Source organism: Polistes canadensis, unplaced genomic scaffold, assembly GCF_001313835.1.
Source record: "Polistes canadensis isolate GaletaPanama2010 unplaced genomic scaffold, ASM131383v1 scaffold_97, whole genome shotgun sequence".
Taxonomy (NCBI): domain Eukaryota; kingdom Metazoa; phylum Arthropoda; class Insecta; order Hymenoptera; family Vespidae; genus Polistes; species Polistes canadensis.
The window spans coordinates 500,183-513,145 of NW_014569644.1; the positions used below are offsets into that span (position 1 = coordinate 500,183).

General features: G+C 28.6%; 3 protein-coding genes across 7 annotated transcripts in view; 2 read left to right on the forward strand and 1 right to left on the reverse strand.

The window, feature by feature from the left end:
* Positions 1–1,716: 1,716 nt before the first annotated feature.
* LOC106787284 (interferon-inducible double-stranded RNA-dependent protein kinase activator A homolog) lies at positions 1,717–9,455 on the reverse strand. 5 transcript variants are annotated; one of them, XM_014749512.1, is made up of 8 exons: positions 9,216–9,455; positions 7,958–8,084; positions 7,697–7,864; positions 7,359–7,479; positions 6,948–7,236; positions 6,007–6,156; positions 5,748–5,859; positions 2,513–4,219 (listed from the first exon to the last, which is right to left on the reverse strand). In XM_014749512.1, exons 2-8 carry the CDS (start codon positions 8,073–8,075, stop codon positions 4,083–4,085), a joined length of 1,095 nt encoding a protein of 364 aa, XP_014604998.1. In that variant the 5' UTR covers positions 8,076–8,084; positions 9,216–9,455; the 3' UTR covers positions 2,513–4,082. The 5 variants fall into 5 exon arrangements, with proteins under 5 accessions (XP_014604996.1, XP_014604998.1, XP_014604997.1 ...); XM_014749511.1 differs by having other exon boundaries at positions 7,697–8,084; XM_014749514.1 differs by lacking the exon at positions 9,216–9,455 and having other exon boundaries at positions 7,962–8,050.
* LOC106787285 (5-formyltetrahydrofolate cyclo-ligase) lies at positions 4,534–5,545 on the forward strand. Its single transcript, XM_014749515.1, has 4 exons — positions 4,534–4,676; positions 4,814–5,069; positions 5,157–5,204; positions 5,280–5,545. The coding sequence occupies exons 1-4, from the start codon at positions 4,554–4,556 to the stop codon at positions 5,450–5,452; spliced, it is 600 nt and encodes a 199-aa protein (XP_014605001.1). The 5' UTR covers positions 4,534–4,553; the 3' UTR covers positions 5,453–5,545.
* A 1,425-nt stretch (positions 9,456–10,880) lies between the features above and the next one.
* Positions 10,881–12,963, forward strand: part of LOC106787290 (transformer-2 protein homolog beta) — a 5,666-nt gene continuing 3,583 nt past the window's right edge. Inside the window, exons 1-3 of the mRNA XM_014749521.1 lie at positions 10,881–11,029; positions 11,673–12,179; positions 12,433–12,647. Of these exons, the coding sequence (XP_014605007.1) occupies positions 11,015–11,029; positions 11,673–12,179; positions 12,433–12,647 (737 nt within the window). The 5' untranslated portion in view covers positions 10,881–11,014. The remainder of the gene's footprint in view (positions 11,030–11,672; positions 12,180–12,432; positions 12,648–12,963) is intronic.

Sequence of the window (12,963 nt, forward strand, 5' to 3'; positions counted from 1 at the left end):
AAAAAAAAAAAAAAAAAAAAAAAAAAAAAAGAAGAAAAGAAAAAAGAATCGTTTTCAACATGCATTATTAATTTTCATACGTATGAACAAAATCGTGTAAGAACGAAGAAACAAATTCAGAAAAGTATACTAACTAAACAAATATTTGAAAAAAAAAGATATAGTTTAAAAAACGAATAAATAAAAATATTCGAATAATAATACACATAAATAACGAGCACGCGCGTACACAGCATTTTACACGATCAATTGTATGTACTTGTTTTTTTTTATATCTTATTTTTGTTAAAGTTAGAAAATTTCATATTCGGTTGACGGTCAACGTACAAAAGCAATTCGAAGTTTGAGAATGCACACACAAAAAAGAGTGTAATAAATGTGTTCCTTAGTAATAAGATGCATTTACTTGTTAAGAAATCTTGTAAAAAAAAATTATTAATCGTACGCATATAAATGATGCTGCTTATGAATTTATGATTTAACTAACTGTAAAGAAAAAAACCATACAACATTGAAGTATTATTTATATTATAACGCGATCTTTTTTTATTTTTTATGATTATTATTATTATTATTGTTATTATTATTATTATTATTATTATTTAATTATTATTATTAGATCGCTCAAAGCTAAGTTTGCACTGTGCAATACGCTTCGAGGTAACAAGAAAGATGTAACGTTGCTATGTAACACAAACAATGATTGCAAATAGAACTCATATACATTACTTATTAATTATATATATATATATGTATGTATACACCTTCGTTTTATTTTTACACTTTTTGTTTTATTCGTTATTTGTTAATTTTTCCTCTCACAAAAATGATTCCAATTTAAATGCACCATTTCTTTTCATATCTATTTATTATCGATAACATTAACAGTTGTGAGATGTGTTACATTACAGGTTACACCCCTCCCCCTTTACCCTTGTGCAATTAAATTGTAGATAGTGTAAAGCACATTAAAAACATAGCTGTAAATCTAAGATGGTATTGTATTATGTGTACATACTGGAAAACTTTCACTAATTCTATGCAAAGTATAGTTTGTAGTAGAATACCATTCGTTAAGATTAGAACTTTTATTACAAGGACATCATGAACCATCATTCTTTCTTTCTTTCTTTCTTTTTATCATTTTTTTTTCTTTCTTTTTTTCAATTTTTTTAACCTAACAGACTTTCTTCCTCCTCTTCTTCTTCATTTTATTATTTCGTTTAATTTCACAGTATTCCGTTTTGAATTAAACGTAAACGACGTGTGACCCCACGATATAGTTTCGTTACCCGTGTTTTATTTTCTTTCATTATTTTATCGCGAAATTGTCGAAACTCTCGCGACACGCGGGCGGCACAGCCTTCCTTTTATGCTTTCTTTTTTTATTATTACCTTTTTATATTCTTTTCTATTTTTTCTTTTCATTTTTTTTTATCCTTTCCTCCACCTCACCTCACCTCACCTAACCATCCTCTTTAATTTTTCGTCTACGTTGAAAATTATCGCAAGATTCGAAAATAAGTTAGGTCTGAAATACGTTCCGCGACCATATTATATATATATATATACTTTATAATAATATAAGATGTATGTGTGTATGACTATTATTATTTTTCATCTGCGACTAAGAATTTATTTACAATTTGATAAATTTATTGTTGCAAATTTTTTTCTTTCTTCTTCTTCTTCTTCAACTTCCTTTTTTTTTCTTTCTCTCTCTTTCTCTCTCTATCTCTCTTTTTATTTCTTCACATTCGTACTTCATTTTCTTATTCTTTTCATCGTATAATCAGTACACGACAATAATAATTAATTACACCGTAATATTGTTTATATTCTATTTAAAGTTGAACTAAAAGCGCTGCTCCCATCTTGCCGTGTCACTTTATCTTATTGGCTAAATAAAAAGTTTTTGGCGTATCTTCAAATACTTGAACGGTGTACATATAATACACTAGCGATTATCTTCCATTATTATCAAGAATTCATTCAAATACCTTTCTTGTTTCGTTCTGTTATCGTTATTAACACGTTTTATCGATCACGAATTAAGATTGGCTAAAATTCATTTCAAGTTGGATCAAAATTTGAAATAATTTTTACCGCATCTTTTTTCCATTCGTCATATATAACGCGTAATAGAATTTTTTTAACTTATATATAATCGGTCATATGAATTAATTCTTTTCATGGGCTCTCGATCGCATTTCTTTTCTCTATGTAGGAAAAAGACTCTCGTCAAATAACAAGAGACGTGACTTATTTAGATGTTATTTTACGTCTATACTGCAGTCTATACATTTTTTTTAAATATCAAAGCTTGAACAAAGAAAAAAAAAAAAAGTAATCAAAAAGAAAAGAAAAAAATAATATTAAACGATGTCAAATCCGCGAAATTATCAACTAACTCTCCCCGATTAATAAAATCCGCACGTTTCTTCTAACAGTACAAGTTCCAGCAGTTTTTTTTTCGTTGATAGAGAAAATTTGTTAATAATCTTCTTTTTCTTTTTTTTTTGATTAGTAAAATGTGGTAGAAAGAATAATTGTTGGAGTTAATGATTAAAGATACTTTTTTACTTATTAAATCTCGGTGGTCTTCTCAAACGAGGCATCAGCTCAGTCCTGACAGCTCTGGCATAATTCGGTGCTGCAGCAGCATATTGATCAGCAACAGTTATTGGACTTTGTAGGCTTTGTATGAACATAGGTGAATCTTGTATTTGGCCAACTCCCGCTGGCTGATATTGATATTGACTGCTGGCCATGTCAGTTGCTGGATAATGATTTGGTTGCACGAATTGAGGTGGTGGATTCTCGTATTGCGCCGGATACGGCATTGAACTTTCTGCTGAGAACTGTGGGATTACCGGATTAACACTTACTGGTGTAGTCGCAAAGCTACTAGGATCATATGTCTGATATTGATTTAGCTGACCAATTTGTGTCGTACTGAATGGTGGTGATTGTGGAAAGGGTGTTGTGTCTGGGAACAACACATTGGCAACAGTTGGCTGAGGAAACGAATCGGGTCTCGGATATGCCGAGATATTAGCCGTAACGTTACTCAAATTCTGTACATTTGGAATGCCGGCTATTTGCGAGGTACCATAATTATGAAAAGTTTGTCTGCCGTGTTCCAAATCCTTAATACCACCACCAGTTTGCAACGAACTTGACACGTTGAATTTCGATTTTATACTCGACCCACCGCTAATCTCGTTGTGTTTAATTCTAGCTTCAGTTACTGACGGATGTCGTACGTTCACTATACTTTGTGGTGCGCGCAATGGTGGGAAATTGATTGGCGCCATTTTTCCAACTGTTGGATTTTGTTGCTCCAAAGCCTTTCTAGCCACTGCAAATGCGGTACTATCGTTTCTCGATGTTGGACGTGAATGCATATTAGAAGTCAAATGATTTTCTCTATGGAAAGATTGGATGGACGTTTGATTAGAAAATCTCGTTGACAAATTGGTCATAGATGCGTTACTATTACGACTTTTGTAATCCTGATTAGTTACCGACGTATCCTTGTTACCGTAATCCGACTGTATTTGATAATTATTTAATTTCGAATCTATTTCGTTAGAATATTTTTTAACCGAGTAATCCTTTATCTTTCCACTATTTTCGTGACTCACATTACCACCGACGCAACTGTTAACACCTCGACCGCTACCAAACGTTGAACTTGTTTGATTCGTCACCGAGATAGACGAACCTTTAATCAATGTTTGATCATTTAGTTTTAAATTATCTGTATTATTGCTATTTTTCTTCATTGATGAATTCATTCTAGTAGCTGCGACAGTAACATCCTGCGTTGTAGTAATGTTCTTTAAAATTGTATCCTTGTTTCCTACCATTGAATTGACCATTTTCATTGATGATTTAGATGTTCTACCTTTGTTACCCATATGTTCGAATTTCGGGACATTTTTTCTCTTTTCTGGAACTTGGCTGTTGTTGTTCTGCGCCATCATTTTACCATTCGTATGATTATTCAGATTTTTAGATAATATATTACTATGGGACTTGCAGTTTATAGTGACAGCTGGCAGGAGCAAAGCGCTGGCTCACTTCTTGGTCATGATCTTGAGATATTCAAGAGCGTTTTGAGCAGCACTGGCTTGAGCATCTTTACTGGTTAAACCGCAACCGTAGCAAACTGCTACTGGCAATGTGGACAGTTGCACAAGGCACTGACATTTACCTGAAATTTCATTATTTAATAAAATAACTGTTACAAATGTTCAAATAATTATTATTTCATTCGATTGACACATAAGCTATTTGTTTTATAATTCATTCTTAGTTATTATTATTTTTATTATTTATATCATTTAAATATTTTCATAATAAAAATAAATAATCAAATAAATAATAAACATGTAAAAAAAGAAAAAGAAAATATTTCTCAAAGATGTGATATATCTTATATAAGAAGATTTTGATATATCTTATATAAGAAACTGTTATCATCTAAAATATATATAAATATCTAATTATTATGTTTTGATTATCATACTATTGAACACATTCCTAAAATGCAGAACAATATGGCAACTGTAAAATCTTTGAAAAAGTTATTACGAAAAGAAATGGCTAATGTAATTTCAAATATCACAGCTGAAGAAAAAGCACGACAATCTATGAAAGTATTTGAAAAAGTAAGATAAACTATTTTTCATACAAGTATTTTAATAATTCAAGAACTTTTTAACCAAAAGAGGTTATGTTCCATAGTGGATAACCATTAATATAATCTAGAAAATAATACAATGATTTTAAAATACATTATTTTCAGTTGAAAGCTTTACCGCAATACCAAAATAGTAAAAGGATTTCCATATATCTTAGTACTAAAGACGAAATTGACACTACACTTATTTTGAAAGACATATTCAAAACAGGGAAGGACGTGTTTGTTCCCAGATATAGTGGAAACACCATGGAAATGGTTAAGTTACTTTCTATGGATGATTATGATAAACTACCATTAACAAAATGGAACATTAAGCAACCAGACTTTTCTGAAGCTAGAGAAAATTCTTTCCAATCCGGTAAATGAAAAACTCAAATGTATCAATTATATTACACTAAATAAAAATATCACAAAAATAAAAATATTTTCTTTTCTTTCTTTATAGGTGGATTAGATCTTATTCTCATACCAGGAGTAGCCTTTACTTACAATGGTAAATTATTTTAATCTTTAAATGCAATTAATGTGTATTTTAATGTGTAACTATATAATGCTATTACATTTATAGGAAAACGTTTAGGCCACGGTAAAGGATATTATGATAAATTTTTGAATTATACTTTTGAAAAACAGCAAAGGAAACCGCATTTGATTGCAATAGCATTTAATGAACAAATAAAAGACGACATACCAACAACCGAAAGCGATGTATCAATCGATTTAGTAGTTACAGAAAATTAAAAGAAAATTATCCTAATGTTTGGCTAATTAATCTATTTTTTTAAATATTGCATTTATAAATATTTGTACTTATAAAAATAAATTATATTAGCAATATTGCATAGAATTTTTAAATATTAAATTATTGGATTTCCTTTCATTACTTTATAAACTCATTTTTAGAAAAAAGAAAAAAAAGAAACAGAAGTGTTATTTATTTTATGTGATAAAAAAAATATTGATCTCATAAAAAAAAAAAAATATTTCCTACAACTTCTATTATTTTAAACATATGTAAATGTATAAATAAACTAACCATTAATAGACCTTTCTTCAATATCAACATACGTTACTTCAAAATGTTGTTCCGAAGAAATCTTTTGCAAGAATTGTACCAAATTTACATCTCCATCATTCAAACAAGTATCCTGAAACAAATAACTATATTTAACTATAGTTAAATTATACTATATTTAACTATAATTAATTCTCATTTGTAATTATAATGAATATAAAGAAGCATAGAAAAAAATTATAATAAATTACTTAATGATAAAATAATAAAATATACAAACCTGTAATTTATCAAGTATTACACCTTTGGAAGACTTGAGGTTCTTGTGAAATTGTGAAACTTTATGACTATGAGCCGATGATAATGTCGCAACATTGCTACCTTTCAGGTCAGAGTAATAAGCATTTAATCTCGCAGACTTTTTTGCATTCTATAACGGACGTGTTAATCAATAATTTGTATTAAACATTTATGAAATTTGTCTACAATGGAATATACTACTTTCATAAAAAGAGACAAAATGAAGTGGAAATGACAAAAGGAACATAAGTTATTTTAAGACAACCAATCTGTTATTAATGAATCATTATTGTAATATTTGCAATTTAATCGTACCAATATTGTCCGCTATAGATCTTAAATATGATCAGAAAGGTAGCTTCTTATAAATAAAATGACAGACTAAAATAAATTTCAATTTCTTACAAATTACTTCCACTTCATTGTTCTTTCATACATGCACATGCACACAAACAAAACACATGCACACACATAAGATGCATATATATATATATATATATATATATATTTTTTTTATAAATTAAATTGAATGTGTCTAGCTAGTAATATAGTTATAAATAAAATGACAGACTAAAATAAATTTCAATTTCTTACAAATTACTTCCACTTCATTGTTCTTTCATACATGCACATGCACACAAACAAAACACATGCACACACATAAGATGCATATATATATATATATATATATATATATATATTTTTTTTTTATAAATTAAATTGAATGTGTCTAGCTAGTAATATAGTTAAAAATTATACGCGAAAAAAAAAAAACAATGAATAATAATCGTTTGTCATCGACATTTACATTATTTAAAATACTAAATTTTCTTTTAGATTGTGTAATATCCTTCTCATAATTTACATAAATGATTATTTTAAACTTTATAAAGTGTTAAACAGATATATGAATAGTCTTACCTCTTCTGTTTGCAAAATAAATGAACCGCCCGATTCGTTAAGAAGACGCCACATTTTATGAGCTGCGTGCCTCTTCGCAATTTTTTTACTTTTACCGTGACCAAATTCGCGTAAATTCATGATGGTACAAACGATAGTAAATTTTCTTTCATGCGGCAATCCCTCTTCATTTTCCATCGTATATTTTGGTGGTGGGAAATGCCGAGACACGCACATCTCTTGCAGAACTCCAATTGGATTGGCTAAATCTTTTTCTTCCCCATATCCTTCGAGATCTTGCATAGTTTGACTAAATGCATAATATTCAAAGTTTATTTTTTATATATATATATATATATAAATAAATATTATTCATTTTAATGTTTCTTAATAATAGATATCAAAAATTTCTTTACAAAGGTGTATTCTTACTTGGTCAAACTTTTTATAATAGCAGCTTCTGTCGACTCATTACTACTTCCAATTAAACTATCTAAAACAGCCTTAGCTGCAGCATGTTTAGCTTCTTTTTTAGATCGGCCAGTTCCCATTGCTGTAAAAACAATTGGATTAACTGAAATACAATACTATTTTATCGTTAATCAAATTTCTTTTTAATAATTAAATCTTATATTTTTGATATAATATAATTTTCACAATGATATAATGATAAATGAAAAAGTATTACATTTTGTTAAATCGTATCTAACGTATATGCAGAATTATTATATATAAAATTACCTTTATATAAATATTATTTAAATACTTACCAATAATATCACCAACGGTAACTCGATAACGAAATGTTGGTTCGTGTATAACACCTTCCACTTGAACTAATTCATATTGAGGTATTGTACCCCTGCGAGAAAGTAGTTCTTGAAGAACCGATACAGGTGTCTTATTAGGTAATGCTTCCATTTCTAAACGAGCTGCTTCTGATAGTGATAATGATTCAGACATCATAGCTTGTAATGTTAACCGTGCTTTGCTGCGGCGATGGGAATTACTTGAATGGGTGGAAACGTTACCTACGTTGACCAACATATTAGGTCCAACCTGTTGTTGTTGTTGTTGTGGTGGTGGTGGTGGTGGTGGTGGTGGTAGTGGTAGTGGTTGTTGATGATGTTGTTGACGTATTTCTTCCATTTTATAAATCTTAAAAAAGAAATAAATTTCAATGTTAATTCAAAGAATTTCATACATAAATTTATTTATAGTATGTATACATGTTTGTGTGTGTGTGTTTATTTATAAACGATGTGAAAATGAATAAAATATTGAATAGCTTAAAGAATAATATTAGATTATTATTAATTCAATTAGATTAATTATTATTAATCTTATTATTTAAACTGTATTTTTGTAATATAATGTATGAATCAATAATTAGAACTAATTATGATTGATGATTGTAATTGTAAAGGATATTATATGTAAAAAATAATTGACAAAATTTATGATCATAATTTTAAGTAATATTGAGAATTTATAACAATATTGTAACGATTTGTAATGATATTCTAACGAAAACTTCTTATTAATAAAGCTTGTCAAAGATACAATATCTTCTATATATAATAATAATATATATTTAAACTAGCATATGAAAAATTGAGCAAAAACATGTACAAGAAATATGAAATTCGTTAACGTGTTGATTTCCAATAGACAGAACTATTTAGTAACGACTGACTCTCAATTTCAATATTTAGATTAAATAGAGAAGTACAAATGTTCTTGAGAAGTTATAAACAACTTATTATTATATATGCATTACTTTCTTCTATCTTAAACAGATTTTCACGATAGGATTAATCATTACGCAATGAAATATAAACTCTCTAGAAGAAGAAAAAAAGTAATAGATAAATATTAATATAAGATAGTTGAATAAAATTAAGAGAAATGAAACATGAGTAAAACTCTTGTTAAATGTATAAAAAGGCAAATTTAAAAAGCAAATACGATATCCATTAATTTAAAATTAAATCAAATGATAGTAAAAACCGGCACTGGTAGCCATGATAGTTGTAAAATTCATCGATTAACTTTAAATATATTAATGGTAAATGAATGTATGCTATGTAAAACGGTATGAAAAATAGATCGATTAATATTTAAACGTTACTTATTGTTAGTTGAATTCTTCAATGTATTCGAAGTAAAACAAAGTTTCATTTTGAAATAGAAAAAGACGTATTCGTAGAGGTTGACCGGTTGGATATGCATCTTTGATAAAACGCGAATTCGTATATAAAGTCACGATTATTTTATTATTTTACTCACAATTTATAAAGGTTCTATGCGACTAAGCTCGGGGGGAGGGTAGACTCCTTCAACAGGCCAATTCCTATGCGAAAAGCGAATCCCGCTTTTTGTGATCGATCCAAATCTCACAAAAAGCTTGATCCGTTTGACGACAGAAAAATGGTTCGCTGACTACCGGAGAATCCTTCCTCTTCTATGTGGCTCTGCGGCAATATTCGATATGAACAATTTTTATAGACGCATTAACTACGCGCACATTTCTGCGCATATACACACTTATGCCGGTTTAAACGACATCTATTAAAAATATATAAAAATATAAATTATTATCATTATGATATATATATAACTTTCAAAAATTTTTAACATATAAAGAATATTTATATTATATTATTACTAAGTTTAATTCTTAGGGATGTTTTTATTTTTGGACAGGTTTAAATTAGATGAACAATCTATTTATCCGTTGAACGTTTCGTCCCTATATTGGGACTTCCTCAGCAACTAAAATTTTTTATTATGACATATTATTACTTATACAAATGCAACAAAAAAATAAGAAATATCAGTGAAATGTACCATATAACAAACAATAATACAGTTAATTTCAGAACCGATACTAATAATCTAAATAGCACATATAACGAAATTTTAAAATTTAATTACCACAACAAGACACGTAACAGAGGTTACAATAATAGTAAAGACATCTAAATTAGGAAACACCAGCTTAGAGGTAACCAGTAGTGTTCGAAAAGTAATGGTAGGATATCGTTTTTAAAAATTGACTCTATATATAAGATAGTAAATACTTATGACTGAAATGAGAAATTATGTTATATTGACTTGTGGACATAATGCTATTATTGTAAGTTTTTTTTTTGTATTTGTATAAGTAATAATATGTCATAATAAAAAATTTTAGTTGCTGAGGAAGTCCCAATATAGGGACGAAACGTTCAACGGATAAATAGATTGTTCATCTAATTTAAACCTGTCCAAAAAAAAAAAACATCCCTAAGAATTAAACTTAGTAATAATATTAGGAAAAATTTTGGATAAGAAAAAATTTGTTATATTATATTTTTCTTTCATGTGTGCGGTAAAAAATAATACCAAATTAATATTATTCAAATAACTTTCTATATAGTTCAATTAACAAAAACCGTTTAAATATTATCTAGGGATATTTTATTTAATCGTTACAATTTTTTGAATTCGTTGAATAACAAACGTACAATTCGGTATCATTTAAAATAAAAAATAAAATAAATAAATTACAAGTTTAATATATCTCTTTAATCTTATCTACATTTAATAAATTAAAGTAACGCCTGTTATATTTAAAATTATTTCACTTTCTATGATTACGTTACGATTAAATAAAACCTTAAATATTACAATTCACTTATTTTAATATCCTTCCCTATAATGATTCAAAGAAAATGGATAAATGTACGATCTATTTATCTATGAATGTATAATTTTTATCATTTAAATAAAGATAGATTTTTTATAATTAAAAAAAGATATCGTCGTTCAAATTTATTCGCGCGTAAAATTTAAATATAGCTTAACATGTGGCGCCAATTTATTATCCAATGGTATTAGATTTCTTAGCAACGCCGGATGTTGGTGTTTTTCTAGTTCCTATTGAAAAATATCACTATTTCCGTTCGTTACCCGCTGAAACGCCCGAAAAATACAGGATCCTGCGCCATTATTGTATATTGACGCCACGAAATAACATCGATTCTATATTCGTTTAGATTCCTTACGTTTAATTTTGTTCTATAGTTTTTGTCTATAAATTGATAATGAGCGATATCGAAGTAAGTAACGTATTATAATAATCGATTATTATTTTCCATTTATTTGTAATATTAAACAAATATGTTACACATGCGGCCAGCAACTACAGCCATTATCGATCCGTAATGTTCTACGCACGTCGCGTGTATATTTTAAATTACAATTATTTAATTTATTTATTTTTCTATACAATATATATATATGTATATACACGTATATACATTTTTATCAATATTTAACTGTGAAAAAACTATCATTCTTACGAATATTTATTTAGCAAATATATAGGACATTCAATGTGGTATATATATATATATATATATATATATAAATATATTGTGGTATATGTGGTATATATATATATATATATATCTTGTGTATATATATCGTATTGCTTTTTTAACACAAAACTATAAATTTATCCAAGAATTTGTATTTATCTTTAATTTTTCTTTTGTATATGGCCTATTAGTAAATATATTTTTATTGAATAGAAAATCAACAATATAATGATGATCTACTCAGCTCGCTTTGATGTAATGCTGAAGAAACTATTATTGTTCCCTAATATTTAAATATCTGATTATATAAAACACATGCTCTTATATTATATGTGTATCATTCATTATTTTAAACTGATATCTTTATGGTTTAATTTTTTAGAGAAGTGGTAGTCGAAGTTCCAGTCCCCGAAGGCCACGGACAGCAGATGGTGGTCTTAGAGATTCTCGTTCACATTCAAGATCACGAAAATCACGTGAACGAAAAGAATCACATAGAGCGGTCAAAGAATACTCCAGATCACGTAGTCGTTCATTATCAAGAAGCCGAAAGTCATATCGCAGTAATAAGTATACTGGTACTGGTCATCGTGGAAGTAGTCGCAGTCGCAGTCGGTCTCTTTACAGAGGTGGCAGATATTCTCGCAGCAGATCTCGATCTTACTCACGTTCCCGTTATTCGCGAGAACGTGAAAGGAACATTTATCGGTCACATTCTCGCAGTCCGATGTCGACTAGAAGACGTCATGTTGGTAACAGAGAAAATCCTTCTCCTTCTCGATGTTTAGGTGTCTTTGGACTTTCCATATTTACAACAGAACAACAAATACATCACATCTTTTCCAAACATGGACCCGTTGAAAGTGTACAAATTGTTATCGATGCTAAGGTACTTGTATATAAATTCTTTATAACTCAATTTTTACCCTTTACAGATTCATATATTTATATTTATATATATATATTTATATATATATATATTTATATTTATTCGAAGGGAACAATAAACTGCCAGAGATTTAGAACGTTTTATCTATTAAGTAAATGTGAAACGTTAAAGGCCTCTGGTTACAATATTTTTTAAATTCTACCAAATCATGGTTTAACATTAAATTTTAACTAATATATTCTATCATTTTCAGACAGGACGATCTAAAGGTTTTTGCTTTGTTTATTATGAATCCTCCGAGGATGCTAAAGTTGCTAAAGAACAATGCACAGGAATGGAAATTGATGGACGACGGATAAGAGTAGACTATTCAATTACACAAAGAGCCCACACACCTACGCCCGGTATTTATATGGGAAAACCGACGCACCTACCCGACCGAGGATGGGATGGACCCAGGCGTAGAGAGTCAGTATATGTACTTTTTAAAACACCCCTTCCAAAACAAGACCGAACAAACGAATAAAAATATATATCTGAATTATTTATTTATTTGTTTTACGGGATAAACCCACTAGTACAAAAAAAAAGAAAAAGATACAATAAATGAGATCAGGATAAAATACAAAGTAGAGATTATAACAAAATAATGATTACAAAAAAAAAGAAAAAATAAAAATAAAAATAAAGATTATAAAGAATACATAACAAGTTCAGAGGAAGCATTGGTAAGAAAAATCTCCTCAACCGATTTACAATGAGACTCATATATGGAGATGTCTGA